The following is a 22,911-nucleotide window of genomic DNA, read 5'->3' as shown; positions in this document are numbered from 1 at the left end:
GGGAGCCCCCATGGATAGTACAGGGTCTTTCGGATAGCGCAAGGTCCCATGGGTGCCTGCTGGCCCCATGGTTGGCGTAGGCTCCCATGGGATCCCCAGGGGTCCCACGGGGTGCCCGCTGGTCACGCAGATATCGTAGGACCCTGTGGGTGCCCGCTGCCCCCATGGGTAGCGCGGGCTGTCAGGGGTGGTATGGGGTCCCATGGGGTGCCCACCGGATAGCACAGGGACCCATAGGTATCTGTGAGTCCCGTGGGGTGTTCAGGAGCCCCCATGGGTGCTCCCTGGTCGCACAGGGTGTCCAGGGGTCCCATGGGGTGCCTGCTGACCTCGTGGGTGGTGTGGGGTCCCATGGGTGCTTGCTGACCCCACCGGTAGCACAAGGACCCACAAGTATCCGTGAATCCCAGGGGGTGTTCAGGAGCCCCATGGGTGCTCCCTGGTCCCATAGGGAGTCCAGGGGTCCCATGGGGTGCCTGCTGACCCCGTGGGTGGTGTGGGGTCCCATGGGTGCTTGCTGACCCCATAGATACCTGGGTGTCCCACGGGGCACCCAGCGTCCCCGCAGTGCCCAGCGGTCCCTTTGGCCGTGGCCCACCCCAGTGCCTCCTCCCCTGGGGCCTCACCCCTTTCCTGAGGCCGTTTGGGGACCAGCACCCACATTTGGGGTGATCCCAGCCCCTCTTGGGGTGCACGGCAGCAGGTGGGGGGGTATACTGGGGGCATCATCAGAAGATCCCGAAAGTCCTGGGAAAAAAAAACTTGGTTGCGAACAAAACATTCCCTCCTGGATGTGCCGGACATGGCCCCCCCCCCCCCCCCACCACCCTACAGCCCCCCGCTTTCCTGGGGGGGGACAGGAAGGTGACCCCTGCCCCTTCCTGGTGAGGACCCAGTGTGGGCGCTGGGGGGGCTGCTAAGGGCTGGGCCTTCCTCCTCCTCCTCTTCCTCCCAGGCCTGATGCAGGCCCGGAGGCCCACGCACCCATGGCGGGGGGGTATTTTGGGGTGCGGGGGTCTCTCTGTGGTGTCGGGGTGCAGGGAGCAGGGCCACCCTCCCTCCTCCCACACCTTTCTGGGCCGGGGCTGACATCCCCGCTCCCGATCCTATTATGGCAATGAGATCAGACATATTGCTGCACTCGCTGGGGGGGCGGGAGGCGGGGGGGGGGGGGTGTATAATGAAATCTGAGGGCTAATATGGAAAAAATGTAACTGGAAAAAATGCCGTGGTGTGTGCGGGAAGGGGCGGGCGGCGGGGAGCGTCGCGGCCGTGCCCAGACAAAGGAGCCGTCCCGGAGGGGGCTCGGGAGGAGCCCCCCGCTCCCGGCCGGTTCCTTCACGCTGCCTTGTCTGGGGTTTTTGTTGCCTCCTGGGTGTGATGATTTTTTTTAATTTTTTTTTAAATTTTTATTTGGGGGGGGGGGGTTCAAAGCATCGCACACTGCCCTCCATAGTGCCTGCCTGCCCCGGCCGCGGGGGGCCTGCCACCTTCCCTGGGCACCCAGCGCCCAGAGCCGTGTTCCCCCTCGCTCGCTTTGTTCCCATCGGGGCGGTGGGTGGCCCTGGGTCGTGTGGGGGGGGGTCTGCCACCACAGCTGGTTCCCGTGGGGCTGGGGTCGGCCCCGTGGCCGGATCCAGGCCCTGCGTGTGGGGGCTCGGGTTGGGAAAACGGCGCGATCTCGCTCGGCTTCTCCCTCGCAGCTGGGCTGAAGTAATCCCGCTTCCCAGATAAGATGGTGGCTCTGGTAGCGTGTGATGCACGCACGTACCCTCCCGCCCCGCCACGCAGCCCACCCCCCCAGTACCGAGGAGCCCCCCGGCCACGGCCGGCCCGGTGCTTCCCCACCACCGTGCCCACCTCCCCTCCGAATTCGTGCCCCTTGTTGGAGGAGGAGGCAGCTCCGAGCCACGGCGAGGAGCCTGGCTGGATGTGGGAGTGTGCTCTCTCCGAAGCACACCCAGGAATAACGGTTCATTTAACAGGTCTGAATTTTTTTGCCTTTTTAATTTTCTTTTTTTAAGCTCGGTTTGGGTGGGGGGGGTCCCACAGCATAGTGTGGGGGCTCCACGCTCAGCGTGTCCTGCTCACCCCGTGGACAGGGACCGTGTTGGTGATTACCTAGAGTCCGGCTAGAAGAGTCTTGAGTCATCTGACCTTTCTACTTGGCTTGCAGGAAAGGTGAAGATACTTCACGCTTACGCACTTGTGTCTTTTTTGGATTTTTATTATATAAAAATACCTGTGTGGGTGTTGGTGTTAGGAGCTGCCCCTCCTGCTTCCCGGGGTGCTCCGGGGTGCTAGAGCTGCTCAGGGCAGAGACCGGTGCGTGCTTGCAAAGAGTCACAAATATTTGATAGTGGATTCCCGTTGTACTCAGGAACCGAATTAGGAATGGGGCTGGGAGGGGGGAATCCAACCCCAAACATCAGGATTAATGAGCTGGAGCTCTCTAATAATAATCAGACTTAGTGCTTCCAACTTCAAAGGACTGCGTGGACGCTAAATCCCTAATCCCGGGAGCGCTGCGTTCACGAGTTGTTTTTGTGCGTGGCTGTGCTGCCGGACGGGGGTCAGTGTGATCTGGGACGGGTACGTGTGGTCCCACCACCCCTTGGAGCCCTGGCTGTCCCCTCCCTGGGGCTGCAGGTGGGAGGTGATGTGCCCTTGACCCCCCTCCCCACCCCCCCGAACCTGCATTTGACCTTCTGGGGTGCCCGCGTAGCACGGGAAAAACTGGGTCAGTCACCGCATCTGCTCCCCCTTCGGGAAAATCTATTGCTGTGGGTCTGCCCCGATGAACCCGAGCCCCCGCGTGGGTGCTCAGAGCCCAGTGGTCCTGTGTGGTGGCAGGATCTGGCCTGTGGTCCCTGGCAGACAAGGTGCTGGTGTTGGCTCTGTCCTGGCTGCTCCATCCGCCCGTCGCCAGCTCCCCTTGTGCTGCCCCTTTCCCGGCAAGGGAGAAATTCCCTTTCCGTGGGAATTCCCTCTTTCCTGGCAAGTTGTGCCTGCACTGGCACCGCAGGGTCCCCTTTAACCTCCTGCAAACCTCGTGTGGAGGTCTGCTTTCCAGAGCCAGCCCCAAGAAGATGGACGGTTCCGGGGGACCCTCTTCCATCTCCAGGAGAAAGCTGGGCTGGCCAGCGGGACCTTCTTCCCAAAGAAGCCACCCAGGGCTCTGCAGGGCCGTGGGGGTGTCCCCATGGGGTCCCTGCCCTCTACACTGGCTGGCCTGGACCGAGCTGTGCCTGTGCGCACATGCCCTTAGTTCATAAGGAAGGTGAAGCCCCCCACAACAGGAACAGGCTGGGAATTAACCTCAAAATTACACTCGGCCTGAATTGGAGGACGAGCAGGGTGTAAAGCAGTTGCTTTTAATTTTCTCCATGCATGTGCTCTCTCGGGGCATGGGGACTGGCACAGATAGAGGAATTTGAGGACGTCTTTCCAGCTACCAGTGTCTTTTTTTTTTTATTATTTTTTTGAGATCATGGCATAGATGCCCAGAGGACCACCCAGTTAGAAAATGGATCTCGCAGACTTTTCCCACTGCCTCCTCCCGCCCTGGCCCGTGACACCCCTGCCCAGCAGCAGGGGGTGTGTTTTTTTCCATCTCTCCTCCGTTGGACATTATCACTTTCCTACTGTTCTGGATGCCGAACGGCCGGCCGCCAGCAGCCCTGAGGCTGGAGAGTGTCAGCATTGGGTCACAGGCTTGGCTTTGCTCTGGGGCATTGCATCGATGGGGCCGCAATGCCCTGGGCCGGGGTCTTATCCTGGCTCTGTGTGTTGTCCAAAGGGCAGCAGGGTAAGGGATCATGTCCCGGGCATGCTTTTGCCTCCACCCCCTGCTTCTTGGGGGAGGAAAAGCCCCCTCTTTCCTGGAAGGCAGCCCCCGCGCTTGCATTCCCTGCTCCCGGCTGCTTGTATCATGCTGCAAAAATCTGCCTGTACTTGACTAATTATTAGGACCGAACAGGGGGGAGATTCTCTGCAAATGTCAAACCCGCCTCTGTCGGTGGCTGCAGTGGGCAGGGACTTGGGGGGGCACGGGCAGAGGAGCTGGGGTGGGCAGGGTCGTGGTGGCTGTCCCCCACGGGCAGCATCCCACCCTGGGAGAGTGGCGTGAGGGCGGCGGGTGCTCGGGAGGGATTTGAGGTTGGGTGCCAGGGTCAGCTTTGGGTGCGCTAAACCCTCTGCGCGGCACAAGGGAAGGGGCACGGCGGTGCCTTTGAGTGCTGGAGAACCATCCCCTTTGCACACTTATTTGCTGCTGGTTTTTTTTTGCATGGCACCGCAACTTATCTGCTCTGGCACCCGAGGAAGTGATAAATCCCCTTTCCAGCACTCTAGAGAGATGTTGTGGCTTCTCCCAGGCGCTGAGGAAGCCCCGTCGTGGGAGGTGGTTAGATACGCCTGCTTGCTGCGGGGCACGCCAGGCTTTGGGGCTGCTCGAGGAGGGGGAGCTGGGATTGTGAAGCCCGTTCCTTCCCACTTCCATTTTGCTGCCACTTGACAAATTGCCCGTGCGCGCCGCAGCCAACCTCTTCCAGCTCTTGCTCTGACTGCCCGAGCCGATGGCGAGCGCTCGGACCAGAGTGCAGCCCTGGGGCCGGGGCCAGGGTATTTGCAGAAGGAGACGGGCTGTTTGCACGAAGGGTGAATTCAACCTTTCCCCTTCCTGTTCCTCCGGTCGGTCGGTCGCTCCCGCTGCCCACGCGGCAAACTGCCCGGGCAGCTCCTTTCTTTGGGGTTTGCCGGCGGCTGGGTCAGGGCTGCTGGTGTGCCGGGAGGGCTCTTCCATCCACGGTGCCCTACCAGCTGCCCCACGGCAGTGGCACCTTGTGTCCCTCATGCCCTGGGTTCCGTCTGTCTGGTCTGATTTGTCCTCTTCCAGCGCGGTGAGGTGTGTTGGTGGTGAAAGCCCGACCTGGTTGATTTGCAGCTTCGGCAACAGCTGGCTCATGCCCGCACCTGTATTGTGCAAATGCGCTTTTGCAGGAGAGCAGGAGGTGGATGGAGAGGGGGCTGTCCTCACGCGGCCAGGGGTGTCCCCGGGAGCTGCCGGGGTCTCAGGCTGGAGAAAGCTGAGCTTGGACCCGACCCTGGGACAGTGAGCAGCCGCCTGGATGCGAAGCTGGGGGATGGAGAGTGCTTTCGTGCCAGGAGCGGTTGTGGACGCCCACTGGCAGCACAGCAGCCTCCCGTGCTGGGGTTTGGCCCTGCTCTGCCGCGCGTCGCCAAGTGACATACAGCGGAGGGGGAATACTGTACGGGCAGAGGAAACGGGGATGTAAGCGGCTTAACTGCCGAGGCTGGGATACGTCCCCGTGCCTTGGGATTGCCGCCGGAGCGCGGGTTTGCACGGTGGTGTTTGCAGAGCCTCCCGCCGGCCGGGGTCGCGGGTCTCCTGCGGTCCATATGGCATCCTGCTGGGACCACGTAAAACGTTAAGCGATGTGGGCTTCTCAGTTCCTAGAAGCCATGCTGTGGGCAGGAAAGCCTGCTTGGGTATTGCATCCCATTCCCTGCCCAAGCCCCGTGTCACCTTCCCCATTCCTGCCAGGTGACGGCTGCTCCGACTCACCCGTCAGTGATGTTCTCTCTGGCTCCGAGGTGCGCAAAACCGAGAGCGGAGCTGAAACCGCCCCGATTTCTTCTTTTGAGGTTGCAACCACAGCGTTTGTGGTGACTTTCCCCTTGAGCTGTGCCAGAAACAGATCCCTGCCTCTGGGGAGCCCCGAGTGGTTCAGGAGTTGGTGCCCAGGGGACGATGACCTTGCCATCCCCGCTCTGGGGCCGCGCTCTCCTGCGGGTCTGGCTGAGAGCTGTTGACCCTGTTCCTGGTGCAGGGAGCAGCAGGCACTGCTGTCGCTGCTTTCGGAGAGGCTCTGTTGGTGAATATTGGGACTGAACCCATAAAGGCGGTGGGGTGGGAGTTACCATGGGTTCCCCCACAGCCTGGGCCAGGCTGGGGAGACGGTTTTCTCACGAGGCTGCTGGAAGCCCCAGCACCGCTTCCCCAGTGCACAAGGCGCTCTCATTCAGCGTTGGAGGCAGAGGCTAAGCTCCGCTGCAATGGTCCATTTTTTTTTTTTTCCCCTTCCCGCTCAGTTGCCAAGCCTAAACAAAACAAGCCCTGCCTCCACCCGCGACAGGCTGATTACGTCTGCCGGCAGCCTAAACAGATTATCCCTCCTGCCACGCGCTCGGAGCCAGGAGTCTGTCCCAGCGATGGATTCGGACTTCCCTCGGAGCACGTTGGGGTGGGTGGATACCGGCTGTGGGTGCATCCCCAGCCCACCCGGGTGTCCCGGCATCCCAATGGGGATGTGGGTGCTCTGCCACAGGGCTGAGTCTGGACCCTGAGAGGAGACGTGGATGTCGGCAAAGCTCTCCTGTTCCACCTTGTGCAATGAGCTCCTGCGGGTGCTGCTAAGCACCCTGATCGCCTGGCTGGTTTGCGTGCGGGAGGCAAGAGGTGAAGGTACCGCCGACAAAACGCGGCAGGCGTGAAAGCGCATCCAACGGGCACGCTGGTTGGTGTCAGCCCACCTCCGGCCCCCTGACCTGGCGTTCTGCGGGCTGTCACGCTCCTGTAACCTGTCCTGCCCGCTGGAAGCGGGTGACTGTGCCTTCTCTGCCCTGCAGCCCTGGGGATGTGCAGGGATTCCTGTATCACCCTGAGCTTCGGGAAGTGCCGAGTGGCTCCGCACATCCTTTGAGCCCGGTCCCCCCAGCTGCTGGGAATCATGTTCCCAGCGCTGGTGGAGCTGGTTGGGGTGGGGTGGTTTGCCCGTGCCTGGGCAGCATCAGCGCAGCAGCCTGACAGCTTTGTGTAAACCGAGCTGGGGCCGCTTCCTTCTCCGTTTCCTCCCACCCGCCATGCTGCCAGCCCTGGCTTGGGGCGCTAGGCTGGACGCATCATCTTCCCCCCCTTGATGCAGCGCAGGGGCGGCAGGCCGAGGGGAGGGATGCGGTGGCCGGGGCAGCGACCCGAGAGGCAGGTGAGGGGCTGCGGAGCACCCGCACCGCAGCTCCGGTGATGGGTTGGGCAGGATGGGAAGCGGGATCCCTGGGCGTTCCCAGAGGTGCGACAGGAACCGGCGCGGTGACGCGGGGGCGTTTCTGCCTGACTCAGCCTCCGCCGGTCCCACGGGACTGGATGGAACTGGGCAATTTGGGGCTCCAACCCGGCCGCACCTCCCACCACGCGGCGGTACCCCTGCAAGGCACTGTGGCTGTATCGCTTTATTTGGGTGGCGAGGCACCTGCGGATCTCTCCCAGGGCGGCGTGGCAGCGGCTTCGGCACCTCCCGGCCGAGGTCGTGGCGGGGCGGTTGGCTTCGTCACCGCGAGCCGTGCCGGAGGAACCGGCTCTCCTCTTCCTGCCCGCCCTGTGAGCGTCATCCCACCCCACCCCAGACGTGGATGCATCGCGCTGCCAGCAGCTGCCCTCTGCTCTTGCTTTCCATGTCGTTTTGCGGCTCGCCCTTCAGCCAGGTACCGTCTGGATAAAAGCAAAGCTGCCCAGCGCCCGAGCATCCCGTGTGGCTGCTACCTGCGGGGAAACCACCCGGAGCTGCCCTTTGGACATCGCCGGAGCTCGCCGGAGGCAGACAGGGCTCTGCCTGGTGAAAGGCATCCCGGGAACCCTGGGGTTGCTCTAAAGCCATCCCTTAACATGAGGTTGGCCAGATCTGCTTGGACAGGGAAAGATTTTGCTCTGAGCTCTTGCTCAGTGCTAGGCGTTGCGTTTTCTTCCTCTTGCTGAGCTCTCCGGAGGAAGCCAAGCTGGTGCGAAGCGACGTGCAGCTCCAGCTCCATCCTGGTGTGGTAACACTCCCCTGGACCCGCTTCCCGCAGCAGCATTGAGCTGGTTTATTTTAAACCTTGCTTCAGCAGGGCCATTCCAATGCAGGTGTGATGGGTTTATTTCAAACACTTTGCACGCTAATTCATATCCCTTTTATTTAGGCTTGTACCTCTCTGGGCATTTGCTTGATTTTACCAGTAGCTTGTTTTGGTTTGGCTTTAAAAAGCACTGCTGCGTGTTCATCTGTTGGCGGGTGGAACTGGGCTGCCCACGCCGGCTGGCTCTAATTCATACCTTTCAGCTATTTTGGTTTCAATATCTGAAATTGGACGCTTCTGCTGAAACAAGTATAGCCCACTGATGCTTTTTTATGATGCCGGTAAAGAAATGACCGTGCTCTATGTTAAGGGCATGTATTTCAGGTGCTCGATGCTTTATATACGGTCAGTTGAGCCAAAATTGGAGCGGTTGAGGGCAAAATAATGTGTGCTGAGGGGCGTGAGCCAGGCTGAGGTAGGGCAGGGCTTCACGCCTGTAATACTGGATTAAGGCTGTTTGTTGCTGACCCTGGTGATGGTGTCCCCTGTTTGGGTTTCGTGGTTATCGCATTCCTGGCGTGGCACTTGGACTTGCTTGCTGCTTTTCACACTGGGGGCTATGTGGGGCTGGATGCTGCTGGGGTGCTTGGGGTTGAGTGGGATGGTCCTGCCAGGAGGGCTGGAGTGCTGTGGCTTGTGTCGGGGAGAGATTTTGCTCGTGGGGCTTTGCTGAGTTGAGCGCTTGGCCGTGCCCAGGCGTTGTGCTGGGGCACGGAGCGGAAAATTGGGGGACGGAGGAGGGCTGAGCCCTGCAAGCAGCTCGGCCGCCCGTAGCATCGCCGCCGAGGGCTCCTCAGGGTGCCGCCCCGGGGTGGCGGTGCCAAGCGTTGGGAACGCCGTGTCTTGCCTTCGCTGTCATCCTCTTCCCTGTTCCTGGGTGGCAGAGGCTACTCGCAATATCTTCTCGAGCGCCGGTTGCTCAGGGCTCACCGTGAGTGCCTCTTGTGGGAATTTGGGGACCCCTTTCCCTGCCGCAGGGACCCACTGAAGGCGCTTCCCAGCTCTCTGGTGGGCCATCTTCAGTTACTTATTTTCAATTTTCCTTTTCCCCCCCGTAAAACAGAAGAGAAATTCGGGAAAGACCGTTGCAAGCGACCCTGCCCGGGCCACACGGCTGGCCGCGGCCGCATCCCGGCACGGCGAGGAGCGATGGGAGCCCCCGCTCCAAAGTCCTCCCCTCGCGTGGGCACGGGTGCGTCACGGGCGCCTTTGGGTGGGGGCACGGGGCGGGTTGCCGGTGGGGCGCGCCGGGGGAGTGGCGGAACACGGCTCACCCCACCGGGCGCCGGCAGCGTGGGCGGCACGGAGCCGGGCGCAGAGCGGGCGCCGCGTCGGCTGGAGGGGGGGGACGGCATGGGGGCCACGGGCGAGCAGGGTGCCAGCACCCAGGTGAGCAGGACGGGGGGTGGCGAGGAGCGGGGGGGACACACAAAGGGGCTCTTCGGCGAATCCGGGGGGGCTGCGGTGTTTGCGAGGTGCCTTTCGGTGCCAGCAAGGCCCCGGGAGGGAAGGAAAGCAACTCCCCCAAATTGGATCCCGTTCCCAGCACTCCATTTTCATTGTTTTTAATCCGCCTTTAAAGAGAGGGGGAAGGAAGGAAGGTCTTCTCAAATCATGTTTTCCCAGCTGCTGGGAGAGCAACACCTAGAGCTGATATGTCATGTTGTGGTGGGGGGGATAAGGGATTTTGTTATTTCTTTTCACTTTATAAACAGTAAGAGGGCTCCTCCGGCTTGTTTCCAGTTTGCTTACTCAGTGCTTCATGCATTTGACAGTTTTTGGTGCATAGGCAGTTTCTTCTATTGTTTGCAGGGATTTTTCCAGAGGGGAAACTTTTTTTTAACATTACAAAACCACAGAAACTGGCAGGAGGAATCTAGGGGAGGTACCGAATTGGAAACAGTTTTAAGCTTTAAGGAAAAAAAAAAAAAAAAAGAATGAAAGCAACAAGATTAACCAAATAATTTCACGAGGAGCTGGGAACGTGTGTCCTTGTTGCTGTGGGGCTGGGCTTCGGCTGGGTGTGCGCGGGTGTTTCATGGTGGAAAGCAGCGTCCCTGGACTCAGGGGCTCCTGAAGCTGGATCTGCCCTGGGTTTCCTCCCTCCTACCCTGTCCTGGTACCTCTGTGGAGCCGCCTCACCGGTGTGGCAATGCCTTGCCGCTCTTGCACCAGGATTTGGCCCCAGCCCTTGCCAGGAATGAGGTTGGCTAATAGTTTGCAGCTTGACAGGCAGCAGGAGCGGTGCCCATAGGACTTTGCAGGGGAAGACATGCCCAAGCGCCCGTCCCCATCCCACCGCTCGCCATCGTGTGGGTCTGTTTTGCGACGGCCGCTTCTGCGCCCAAACCACCGGTGGAAAGAGCCTGGATAGTTTTTTTTTTTTTTTTCCATTGATGAACGGCAGTGCTGTAAGGCAATTTCTTTCCGGGTATTCTTTCCCTTTCTCTTCCCGGCTGGCTGAATGAGCTGTTTTCCCTCCGCCTGACTCTGACCTTCCTGCTTGCTCGGCCGTGGGCTGCTGGAAGCTGCTGGTGGGGAGGAGCGGGCTGGCAGGGGCCACCCCTGCGGGGAAATGGGTGTTGGATGTGCACGGCACGGGAAGCGGCTGCGAGCTGGAGAACTGCCAGCGCTGGGTAGTTTTTCCTCTCTTAATTAACAAAAGGAAAACATCGAGCTCTTCTTTGAAGTATGTTTTTGCTTTGGAGTAGAGGCACGCTGCCGATGGCGAGGGGAAGAGCTGTCAGTGAGGACGGGCTCTGCAGCTTAGCAGTACCCGGGAGGTTGGCACTCTCGGCGCAACGCCATGCAGAAGCAGCCGAGTTTGGGGTTTGCCGCTGGGGTTTTACCTCTTCCCGAGTCCTCATCTCGGTCCCGTTTGCACGCAGCCTATATAACACCACGAGTTGCCATCAGGCATAGCGTTCCCCGCGCTAGCAGGGCTGAGTTTGCCTGTGTGCAGGAGCCTGAACTCGTGCAGCTGCCTGCACGCTGGGTCGTGGTCCCCGACCATCGATCCCCCGTGGTGCTGGTCCACAGTAAGCTGGTTTCCCCTGTGCCTGATGTGTTTCTCTGTTGTTCCTTTGCAGGCCAAACCCATTTATGGTGGCTGGCTGCTGCTGGCCCCAGAAGGAACGGACTTTGACAACCCCGTCCATCGCTCCCGGGTAAGTGAAGCCGAGATGCCCTCTCCCTGTGCCGGGGGTGGCAGGAGGAGCGGCGAGGGCTTGTCCCTGCTCCCGGAGGCGGCTGTGGCCCTGGGAGTGCCACAGGCACCTCCATGTACCCATCCCCTTGTGCAAACCGGGAAGCCAGGAGATGTTGCCTGCAGCAGGGCTCTAATGCCTTCACCAGGAGTACTGCAGGTGCTGGTCAGGCTCAGTCCGTGCAGTTTTATTGCTTGCTGCTGTTGATTTTTGATGCCTTGACGCTGCTGGGGTTGGGATCTCGTTGGACTGACACGTGCCACGCTGACGGGAAGGCTCTCAGGCTGGCGGGGCGTGGGCTGTGCAGCTCTGAGCCATGCTGGGACCATCAGTAAGGCACCCGGGTTCCCTTTGGTGCTTGGAAACAACTACTTTATTTTCTGCAGCTCATCATGGGCATGCCCAGAGCCGTGGAGGGAGTCTGCATCCCACTCCCTAATGTGGATACCCCTGTGTCAGGCACCAAGGAAGGGGCCGAGAGGTGATTCCCTGCAGAGCTCTGAAGCCGAGCGCACTGGCAGCGGAGACCCGCAGACAGAGCGGGGCACGCTCAGCTCCTGCCCAAAGGGGTTTGCTCGTGCCTTGCAGAAACGGCAGCATCGTGTGGGGTCAGAGCATCCCCCACTTTCCTGCCTTGGGGGGTACGAGGCCCAGAAGGATGTGGCCAGGCTGATGTCCTTTCACCACTGGCTTGTGACAAGGACTCCCAGCCTGTCCCCAAGCTGCTCTTCCAGGGAACTTGCTGCTGAGGCTGCCAGGACAGGGCTGTCTTGTGCGTGGGAGGGATGGCAATGGTCCGTGAACCCTCTGTCACGCAGCCAAAATGCTCTCAGAGCTGCTAGTAATAAAAAAATCTCTCCCGAGTGAACAAGAATTGGGTTCTGAGTTCAGCCTGGGGTATATGGGTCATTATTTGGAGTCACAGCTAGTCAAAGGCTTGCTGGCCCAACTTTAAGGGGGACATGGGACTCGGATGCCCCCCGGAGCAGAGGCTGCCTGCTAAGCTGGGGCATGTGGAGGTCCACAGGGTCCTTGGTAGTTTTGCTTGTCCCTGAGCACCTTGGACTTTGCCCGAAGGGCTGAGAAAAGCAAGATAAGAATTGCTGCACTGGGGCTATGAATCTAGGACCTTTTTTATTTCAGCCTGCTCAACCAGTTTTTGCTCTTGGCTGAAAACAACCTGGCACACACAAAAAAAAAAGGCAGTTTTCCAGCCAGATCAGTTCTCCAATCTGGTTTGCTGTGTGGCTGCAGAAGCAGCAGTGCCAGCACAGTGCCAGGGGAGGCAGGACCGCCTGGACAGTGCCACCCCCAGAGGTGCTGCCACCATCCAAATTGAGCTCATGCAGTGCTGGGGGACATCTAGTGTGACACCCTGTCACCCTGCAGCACTGGGTACTGGAATAGACCATGCAGAATGTAGCTGAGGGCTGGGAGCACTTAGCTGGGGGACCCTTCTGGTGTCCTGCAGGTCTTGGGTCTTTTGGAGAGCAGTGATGGGGCTTGTGGGCATCCTTTAGGAGAGGAGGAGGAAAGTCCTTGTTCCAACCTAGGAGCTGGAGTCTTTTGTCCCCTGTATGGTTAAAGCAGGCCAACTTGGGTTCTGTCTGAATGCAGAGAGGAGCGGGGTGGGGAAGTAACCGCCAAACAAAGCCTCTTCTTGGGTGCCCACGAAGCCAGGCAGTAAATCAGCATTCAGCAACGTGGGCTGGGGCGAGCAGACCTTCGGCAAAGCCCTGCCAAGTTGGCCTGGCAGAGCCTTGCTTTGCAAAGCCCATGTCACCCTGAACGGGTGGGTTTGGGGCGCGAAGGGCTGAGCAGAAATGCTTCTGCAACATTCATCACCCTTTGGGAACGGTCCCCACGGTACTGGGGGTTCTCCCCTACTTTCTTTGGCAGCTGTGATCTGGTGCTCAGTTGTCACAAGTCCCCTGCCACGAACAGGTTTCAGTGCCTTTTCTCTGCCCCGGCTTTGCGGTGCGCAGCTCCGGTGCCCTCGGAGAGCCCTGGGGGCTGGCGGGCACTGCCATGACCCACCTCGCTGTCTTCTCTTGCAGAAATGGCAGCGTCGGTTCTTCATCCTCTACGAGCACGGGCTGCTGCGCTACGCCCTCGACGAGATGGTAAGTGCTGCCCGGCGGAGGTGCGTGGCCGTGTTTGGGCTGTGGGGATCAGCCGGGGCCGCCTTTGCTGCCCTTGGAGGAGCCTGGGGCGATGCTCCTGGTCCGTGGCGTGGGGAAGCCTGTGCCAAACTGGTGAAGAGTTGTGCTCGCTGGGTTTGACTTCATGCCAGGCTGGGTTCGCATGGGAGCTTGGTGGATGGTCTGTGGAGGGTGGTGGGTGTTTGAGGTGTGCGGACCCTGCCTGGCATGAGATTGACGAGTTGCTGACAGATCCCGTGCTGGCAGGGAGGGCTGGGGGGGGTCCCCAAGGTCGTCTCCCCTCCTTTCTGCCCCGTTCCTCGGTGCCAGCTGGGGTTTGGTGGTGGTGACTTGCCTTGGCAGTGCCTGGGAAGGAGGCCCTGCCTAACGATGCCCATGGAAAGTAGGTCAGCTGGAACGCCTTCCCACCGCTTGCCCGCCCCGGAGCTGCGGCACGCCGCTGGCGCTGCTCCCGACGGTAAAACAGAGGAAGGGGGGGAGACAAAAGGAAGGAAAACCCGTCTGCCGCGAGCTGCGAAGTGGGGGCCGATGAGTCCGGTGGGGTCAACCCTGCTGTGACGGCCCAGGGTTGCTGATTTATCCTCCCAGCTACAGCAAGCCCGTGGGAGGGTGCCCGAGGTTAAGCGTGCCGGCACGGCAGGCGCCCACGTGCTGGGATGCGCCTGGGCGGGAGGTTGGCGAAGCCAGGCGCGCCGGGATGCGGGGCAGCGTGCGTGCACACGTGGGGCAGGAACGTGCGGGGACCTGGAGGGTCCCTGCGAGGGCGGCGTGCCTTGGTCCTCCGCTGATGCCTCCTGCGAGGGCACTGTGGGATGGGGAGGCACGGCAGCACAGCGAGCGTTGCTTGAGTTTCATGCCTTGTTTGTTTGTATTTTTTTTTTCTTTTCCTTGGGGTTGATCCAAGTCCCCTAAATAATTTAAATGTCTCGTGTATGAGCAGTGGAGGCTTTTAATACATTTTTAGTGTCTCAGCAACCTGGCTCCGCACTGGGCTGGTGTTTCATGTCCTACGCTGACACGAGAGCAGTGTGCAGCTGGTTGGAGTGGGGAGATGCCCCAATCCAAGACAGACGTGCAACAATGTTGGGAAACACAATTTTTAATTTTTTTTTTTCCTGCTTTGCATCCTGAGGAGGTTGACCTGCCTCAGGTGCTACTGCATCTGGGCAGGAGCAGTCAGGCAGTGCCCCAGCCCCGTGGCACTGCAGGGGACCATTGCTGGAGAGCACACAGAGGACAGGGGGAGCATCCCACAGTTCTCCAGGCACCTCTTGGGCTTTTTTCCCCTTGAGAAGGGAAAAAGCAGAAGAAAAACCAAACAAAAAGGGAGCGTGCGTGCGTGCAGCGCAGGTTGGTGTCTCGGGCAGCGTGACGTATCACTGTGCTGGCACTTCTGCATGCTGGACCCCTCCTCAGCTGCTGCCAGGTCCCTGCACCCCTCCAACCCCGTGTGCCCAGTGGGACGGTTCTGACCCACCAGAGCACTGCTGGGATGGGGCACTGGGATTTGCTGCCCCTGTGGGCTTTCGTGGTGCCGTGGGTCCCACTGGAGGAGGGCAGGAGGACTCAGTTTGGCCTCGCCGTAGCCATAGGTGGAGGAGACGGTTGTGTCTCCCTCCTCCTCGTTGGGGTCTGACACATGGTGTAAAAATACCTTCCTGACCTTTCTGCAGAGCACATCGCTGCGTGGGATCCATGCTGCGGTTTCCACCAGCTCTGCTAAAGGTGTTGCCTGGCCAGAGGTGGGCACAGCCTCCCCCGGTCCCTTCCAGCCCACAGCATCAGAGCATCCTCTGCAGTGCTGGCTGGGCTGGGGCAGGAGAAAAAGCCCCTGAGCAGGAGGAAACGGGGTTTTTTGTTGCCGCTCAGCCCATGCGGGAGCAGGGCTGTGGGGCTGAGGAAGGACAGACAGGGACCATCTTCTTTTGCACGTGGGATCATGTCCTGCAGCGTGTCCTCTGCTTGACCTTGGGGGAAGTTGTTTTTCTGCCAAACCACCGGTCCCTGACCCCTCTGCATCGGGTGCCAGCACGGCTCAGCTGGTGGGACCGGGGCACCTCTTTGGCAGCCCGTGAAGCCCCTGCGCAGCCCTGTCCTTACCCTTGTTCCCCGTGGCAAGGCCCTGCTCGCTCCTTGCGTGCTCCCTGGTGGGTCTGGGACCCACTGCCACCATCCCACAGCCTCAGGCTGTGATGGCTGAGTGTTGGGGGTGTTACTGGAGGGGACTGGTGGCACTCAGGTTGGGCTGTCCCCCCTGTGAGGGGATGTGAGGACCCAGCCCTGTGCCCATCACACGTCGGGCATTGCTGGCTGGGGTTGCTGGGGGACACTGGTTTCTCCTCCAAGGTGCTCTCCACCAGTCCGGCTGTGCCGGCTCCTTGCCGTGTCCCCACCACCTCCGTGGGCCAGGGAGGAGTAACGGGGTGGGTGCCTCTCGCCCGCACAGCGGGGATACTGGTTTTGTGCATGGGGGATCCACTTGGCAGCCCGTGCAGGGATGATCTACCCCTAGTGTGCCCCAGTTGCCCCCCTCGGGAGCCGGGTGGGGGTCCCGCGGGGGCCTCGGCACAGGAGCAGCCTCCGCAGCGTGCTGGAACCTGGGCGGCAGCTGGCCGGAGACCTCCCAGGCAGTTGCAAGCAGAGATTGAATTGCTGTGCCTTAAACCTTTTAGACGTTAATTTTGTGGGTTTGGCAGTTTCTGGTCTTATTAAAAGGGGGAGGGAGGGAGGGGTGGGCTTGGGAGGAGAGCCCTGGGCTGGTGGTGGGGGCAGAGATGCTCCTGTGCCCGGCCAGGGAGACTCTGCTCCTCGTTCCTGGTGGGTTGGAGAGCAGCGGGGTGTGGAAGGGTGACTTGAAGCCCAGCCATGAGCTGGGGAGACCTCAGGGGGTCCCCAAAGGTGTTGGTGCTGCAGTACACAGAGACCATGGGACAGGGCAGCCTTGGGCACGGGAGCCTTTTGCTGTGGGGTGCGTCAAGGTTGGTGTTGGATTGGAGATTTTGGGCATGGAAATCCCTTAGCAGAAGGTGGGACAAGCGGGCACCAGCTGCCCCGCTGGCATCTGGCTCCCTCCTGAGAACTGCCCATGGATGTCCCTGCCGTGCTGATCCCGAGTCTGTGCTCCTGCTCGGCTGCCTTCTTTCTGTATGTCCATCCTTCCAGCTGTCTGTCCTTTCTCTGCCATATTTTCACTCTGAAAACTCAAAACACTTCTGCACGATGGCTGCGATGGGGAGGACGTGCACGGTCTGTGGACCTCCATCCCCTCGGATCCAGGCTGAGCTGTCAGACTCACTCCCCGGGGTCTCCCTCTTTCACATTGGGTGCCATTCCTGGCAGCAGCCCCAGCCTCGTGCCAGCACCCAGAGCCTGCCTGGCCACTGGGAATGCCAAGCAGAGTGCATCCCCTTCCCCTCCGCAGGGAGCGTGCCAGCAGCCGTTCCCGGCTCTGCCGAGCCCTGGCTAAGCCGAGCCTGCTCAGACGTGCAGAAATTCCTCCTTCCCAACCATGGGTGGATGTGGGGGTTGTGTGATTGCTTGGGGTTGCCTTCCCGTGCTGAACTTCTGCGATTACCCCTTGGCGCTGGCTTGCTTCTGCTGTTTGATAAACCTCTGTGCTGGGCCAGATGATATATAGGGGTTGACGTTTCTCTGCAACAGCTGGAGGATGGCAAAACTGCTCTTACATTGAGTTGAGGGAAGGCAGGAAAGAGGGTGACAGGGAGTCAAGGACAGGCTTGGGGATGAGCTGCTGCCTTTTGAGTGTCCAAGGATGTTTGTCCCCATGTGCTCCCCAGTCCTGTGGCACTAGTTTTCCCCCAACAGATACGTTCCCTGATTCCCCATTGCACGGAGTGCGAGGCTAAAGCCTGCCAAAAAACCTAAGCCAAGCCAAATGCATCCAGACGCTTGTTTTGGAGGTGGAAGGTGGAAGAGTCGCCCAGAGAGCTTAGACCTTTGGTACTTCAGGATATTTGAAACTAGAGAGGATAAAGTCCTCAGCCTGTGGGGAAACAACCCTGTCCGGGCTGGGAGGGATCGTGCTCCATCACTCGAGGGGGCGAGGAGGAGCCTGTGCCAGGATGGTGAGCGAAACCTCCCCTGGCTGCTGCCTGCCCGGCAGCTGTATCCCAGCACACTCTGTCCAGAGGGAGATGCCCAAACTGGTGCTGGCAGCTGCACCCTCTGATGTTGCCTCATGCTGTGCAATGTCTTAGTTCTCCTGGTAAAACACCCTGCGGTCCCCAGTGAAACCACCGCCGCTGCTGCAGTGGGAGAGCAGCCTGGCACCGTGGTGCCAGGGTGGTTTGGGAGGTTTTGGTTGAGGTATGAGAGCTGCCACAAAAATAGTACTGGGGTAAGGGGATGGAGCCAGAGACTGGCAAGTGCAGAGCATTTGCCTCCTTTTGTTTTGATTGCTGCGATCTATAATTAGCGGCCAAGGTCTCTATAAATAGAGCCCTGCTGCGTGGGAACGTAGTGGAGAGGCAGTGGGTGCGCAGGAGGGGTTTTGCAAGGACGGAGAGCACTGTTCCGTCCCTCCCCGGACCTGCGGGTGGGTGATGGCTTCAGCGCTGCCCGGGGACGGATCCAGCCCCGTGGCTAGAGCAGGTCAGAGAAGAGAGTCTGGACTGCAGCCCAGCTTCTTAATGACCCATTACACGTCTATGGGCCAGGTCTAGTCTCTGTGCCTCAGTTTACCCCTTTGCCACTTCCCTTGGGCTGGATTTATACTAGGTTGGCATTTGTGCCAGCACTTTGCCACCAGCGAAAGCTGCAGCCTCCCTGGAGGTATTCTCCATCACACCAGGCCTCCTTTCAGTGGCTGCCTAAGACTATTAATTTTGTTTTTTTTTCCTTTGTGGATATGCTGGTTTGAAAGCAGGACAAAATTCAGGCTCACCTGGGAGCATCTGAAACTTTGCTGGTGTTGTGGATAGCTAATGCCAAGGTGAGAGCATCTTCTGGATGGGCTTTCCCAGCTCCCCTGCAGGGCATCAGGAGGAGCATCCCTGGGCACAACGTGTCCTCCCAACAAACTGGCCTCGCTCCATGTCTGGCGCTTTCCAGCGTGGCAGGGCAGAGTGTGAGAATGGGCTGTGAGCCCTGCCTCTACCCTACCCCTTATTTGCTGGAATCAAGTGCTTTCTAAGACTGGGGGAGGGCATTAAGACCACTGTTTGGCAGGGGGGGTCTAAGAGGATGCTTAAACCAGTAGTCAGCTGCCTCCATGCTAGCGTTTGCTCATGCGTATGGGGTTGGGTGGTCCCATTCTCCGCAGCAGCGTTGCGGACCCTTCTCGGGCTCACAGCACAGTAGTCCTGCTCCTAAGTCGGGAACTCAGGCGGATTGTAATAGTGTTAACCTCAATACGATGGAGGAGACATCCCTGCTCCAGCCCGTGATGGCTGGGAGGGAGGTCAGGAGGGAGCTGGGAGCTGATGGGACCGGGGTGGGATGAAGAGCGAGACCAGCCCGACATCTGGCAATGGTTAGGGGAGCACCGGGACCCCTGGACCGGGTATATAAATAGAAGAAGAGAGGCCAGCTCAGAGGTGGGAGGTCTGGCACTGCGTAGGGGGCTGCTGGGTCACATCTGGAGCCCCGCGTGGCCCCAGGCCCCGCTCCCGACCGTGGAAACGTAAGGAATTGATCAATGAATAAAAAAGGAGAATGGTGTAAGCGTTGGTGGCTGCTGGTGGGGGATCAGAGAAAGGGAGGGGTGCATACCCAATGATGCTGTGATGTGTAGGCTCGTGTAATTATTGTTTCCTAATTGACCCCCCTCCAAAATCTTCTTGATTTGGAAGAAGGGGGCATTTTAAAATGTCACCGTCAGCAGAGCTGCGCTGCGTTAATTTTCATCGTAGTTCCCTCCTTTGTCATCTATGTTGTTTTAAGAAGCCAAGAATCTGTGCGTGTGTTTTTCTCCTCCTTTTCAGATCAAAGCGGTTTACTTCAGTCTTGGCACAGAATGGAAATTCATTGGCAGGGATTAAAAACGAACCTTAAACATCCTGGCCTCTCTGTCCTTACTTTTTCCACACGTTTTGCCACTTAAGTGTTTCCAAGCTCTCCCTGCCCCCTCCTTCACGGAAGCACAAGGCTTTACAGACCCCCGTTCCCCTCGTCCCTGGTGTTTTCCCCCCACGGACACAATTTTGCCAGTGCCTCTGTTCACCAGATCTTCAAGACTTTCAGTTTCTGTTTAGCATAAAAAGCTTTTGGCCTAAATCAAAGCGTGTTTCAAATTTAAAGCAAGCTGAGAGAGAAGGGGCTGGAGGGGAGCAGCTGTGCGAGGTTCGGACAGCGGCAGGGACCCCCACCCCAGATTTTTTCCAGGACATGGGTCTGACTTGGTCTTGCAGTGCGAGAACTTTCTGCCTGGCTCCTCTGGTTTTCGATTCGACCTCAATGGAGGGGGAAAGTGGTACTTTGCATGGCTGCATCCTGCGACGATCCAGAGGTGGTGTGTCACCTCGGTGAATGCTGGCGATAGTGCCCTGCCAGTCCCACCAGTTTACGCCATGGTTTGTGCAAGGGGGGGGAATGGCTCCATCCAGGAGCTCCTGGATTCATGGTCGTGGTGTGGATGGGAAATCATGCAGGATGTGAGCTGGCTGGGATGGCAGTGATGGACAGCGGTGGGTAGCAGAGCTGGGGAAATAAGCGGTTTGGTGGGGAGCAGGGTGGAGAATGATCTGTGGGGAGGTTTCACCTGGGATGTTCAGTGCATATCTCAAAGATGAAGCAGTAGAAGTAAGGAAATGTTGGGAATAATTGGGGAGCAGCGATCCTTTCTCCTCCAGGAGAGCTGGGCAGGAGAGGGACCCCTGAAGTTAGGGTGCAACGAAGAGGGGACAAAGCACATCTTTGTGATTGCTCTACAGAGGTGTAAAGGCAGCACAAGTGCTAGTGGTTCCTGACAGAGCTCAGAGATCTTTGGTGGATTTGTTGTGTTTAATTTTCAATACTGCTTTTGGGGGAAAAAAAAAATCCATGAACCTACAGGGATCCTTGGGAACTCGTTCCCCAGGACATCGGTGAAGCTGGGACCAAGCAGCCTTGAAGGGGTTGGGAGGATATGCAGATCTTCATTTGCGGTCTTTCTAATATTAACGTCTTGCTTGATGCTGATCCAGTGTCATTTGCTTACTGGGGCTGGGCGTGGGGATCCCATAACGGCGGCTTCAGGGGGGTTCATGTCTTCCCTTTTCTGTCTGCTCAAAGTGTCTGGCCCCAGTTGCTGCTGGAGGTGGGTCCTGCTGTCAAGACACCTGTGGGCACCTCCATGAACAGTTCCCTACCCTATACTCTTCTATTTTACCTCTTAGTTTGGTTTAGTGTGGTGTTTGGGGGAGTAAACTGCTGAGCTGCAGAAGGGCGGTTTTTAGGGGCTGAGGGAACAGGGAAAGGCTCCTTCAGGGATGGCTCCAACACCGGTCCTGGCACCTGGCTCTGTGGCCAGGGACCATCACTGGGGTCCCAAAAGTGCCTGGGTTTACTGTGAGCTTAGGTGGATCAAGCTGGCTGTTTCTGTTCACGTCTTCTCGAGCGTGGACGGAGGACGCTGATGTCCACATCCAAAGCCCCCTGAGAAGGGCGGTCGGTGTCTGCAGGACCCACTCGGGAGATGCCCCGGTGTGAAGCAGTCTGTGGTGGGAAGTTTGGGAGTTAACAGAAGGCGAGAGGATGAAAGTGGAGTCGGGAGAGCTAGATACAGCCAGCGACCTCCCAGTGGACGAGCAGCTTTGATGACCTGGCCCAGGTGCTTCCTTCCTGGAAAGAACACAGCCCCTATTGTCTTCTGCAGGCTGAGCTGCAAAGCTGGAATTGCTCTTACGCTGAGCGACGAGAACAGGTTCAAGTGGCTCTGTCCCTTCTGCTTTTTCCCTACTGCTCCATCTCTTGAGACCTAGCAAAGATGTTTGTGTAGAAGACAGGTGCAAGAGCAGTGAGGGAAACGAGCTGGATTTTAAATTGCATTTATCTAGTTTATGGGAGGCAGAGTGATACAGGCGTTTGCAGCAGCTGGAGTTTCTTCTTCGTGACTTCTGGAAACCTGGGCTCCGTACCCGTGGCCTCCAGCCTGGCTGCAGGCTCTCGGCGAAACAAAAATCGTGATCTGCTGTAACATGTTAATGCAGAAATCAAACCCGCCTCTAACGGCATTTAGCAGTGAAGATATCAGAGCTGGTAGCGAAATGACACAGCTAATTCCTGAGCGCCGATTACCCTCACGCAAGCACTTTGGGCCCCAGCTGGTGTTCCCACCCTCCGCCTCGCACAGTGGCCTCGGACCTGCCTTTCCTCTGTGTCCCACCGTGCCGTAAATATCTAACAAAACACAGCACTCCAGCAACGGCCCTGAATGCTGCAGCGGCGAGTGACAGATGGTAGCACTGGTATTTACTACGGGCAGTTGCTCCAGTTGCTTTTTCCTTTTTTTTTTTTTTTTTCTTTCTGGTGGAGTGGTTGAAATGAAGGCAGTGGGAGCTCTGCTGTAGTCCCTGCAGGCAGCTGAGGAAGGGGCTGCAGCGGTGGGTGCCTGATCCCAGCTCTCTGCAAGCCAGGGCAGCACTGAGCTCCCAAGCATCCCCCGGTCCCTGGGTGGCCATACCCATCCGCGGAGACATGAACGATTGACCCACCCAAGGACCCAACAAAACCACAATTTTTTTGCCCCATTGTTGCTTGGTGCAGGAGAAGGGGGTATGAAATGGGCTGCCTGCGGCACGGCCCCGTACCTGCCGGCTGCACCACGTGGCAGCGGGGATGGGGTTGGTTTGAATTCTTTCCAGCCCTGTCACGGGCCACCGACTGAGGTCAGCGAGGACCACCAGTGGGCTATAGGCTGGGTAATGCTGGGCAATATCACCCCTTTTCCCATTGTGTAAAGGAATCTCTAGAAGAAGTGGCATCCTGGTGGCTGGCGGATCCCTGTTCCTGCCAAAAGTCCCATCTCTACCGGGTCGCATGGGGTATCCTGGCCTCGCCTGGTGGGATTTGGTGCTGCAAAACCTTTAGTGACAGCTTGGAGAGGAGGATGAGGACGTGAATTGAACAAGGCAACAAAGCTGCTCCAAAAATCAAAGCGCGTTCCCCCTTTTTTTTTCCTCGGCAGAGATCCTGTATTCATTGATTGTTGACATGACATATGTGGGTTGGAGAAAGGCAGCGGTGGCTTCTGGCAGGGGAGGAAGGGGCTGGGGGGGCCGAGGGGGGGCTCTGCAAGCTGAGATGCTGATTACCAGGGGCAGCAAATAGCTTGCAGCTGCCTCCGCTCAACATGCTCTTTGTGGCGCTTGCAGCCACTCTTTGGACGCAGCTATTTTTAATTTCCCCAAGCGCGCGCACACAAAGCAAAGGGGGTGGGTGATGCTGCCGGCGTCCCCCCTTCCTGCCCCTGCTCCCACCTCCTTCCCGGTCAGCCCCGCACTTCCCGGTCTCCTCCCGGCCTCTGGGGAATGGGGGGACCTGCCCTCCCCCCAATTTCTTTTTGGGTCTGCCTTGGGAGCCAGCCTTGGCTTTCCCCCCGCCCTGCGCCAGTGTGTGCGGGGAGCTGGGAAAATGCAGAAATAAATAAATACGCAATTAGGCAGGCGTCCAGCCATGGAAGGAGGGGGGTG

The 22,911-nt window shown here is 58.9% G+C and overlaps 1 protein-coding gene across 7 annotated transcripts in view; it reads left to right on the top strand.

The window, feature by feature from the left end:
* MPRIP (myosin phosphatase Rho interacting protein) overlaps positions 1-22,911 on the top strand; it is an 88,399-nt gene that overhangs the window by 796 nt on the left and 64,692 nt on the right. For all 7 annotated transcript variants that reach the window (XM_075058902.1, XM_075058903.1, XM_075058901.1 and 4 more), the window contains exons 2-3: positions 11,004-11,081; positions 13,178-13,243. In XM_075058902.1, the coding sequence (XP_074915003.1) occupies positions 11,004-11,081; positions 13,178-13,243 (144 nt within the window). The remainder of the gene's footprint in view (positions 1-11,003; positions 11,082-13,177; positions 13,244-22,911) is intronic.

The sequence above is a fragment of the Buteo buteo genome, chromosome 27 (assembly GCF_964188355.1).
Source record: "Buteo buteo chromosome 27, bButBut1.hap1.1, whole genome shotgun sequence".
In the NCBI taxonomy this organism is placed as follows: Eukaryota; Metazoa; Chordata; class Aves; order Accipitriformes; family Accipitridae; genus Buteo; species Buteo buteo.
This window is presented reverse-complemented; position numbering and strand designations above follow the sequence as displayed.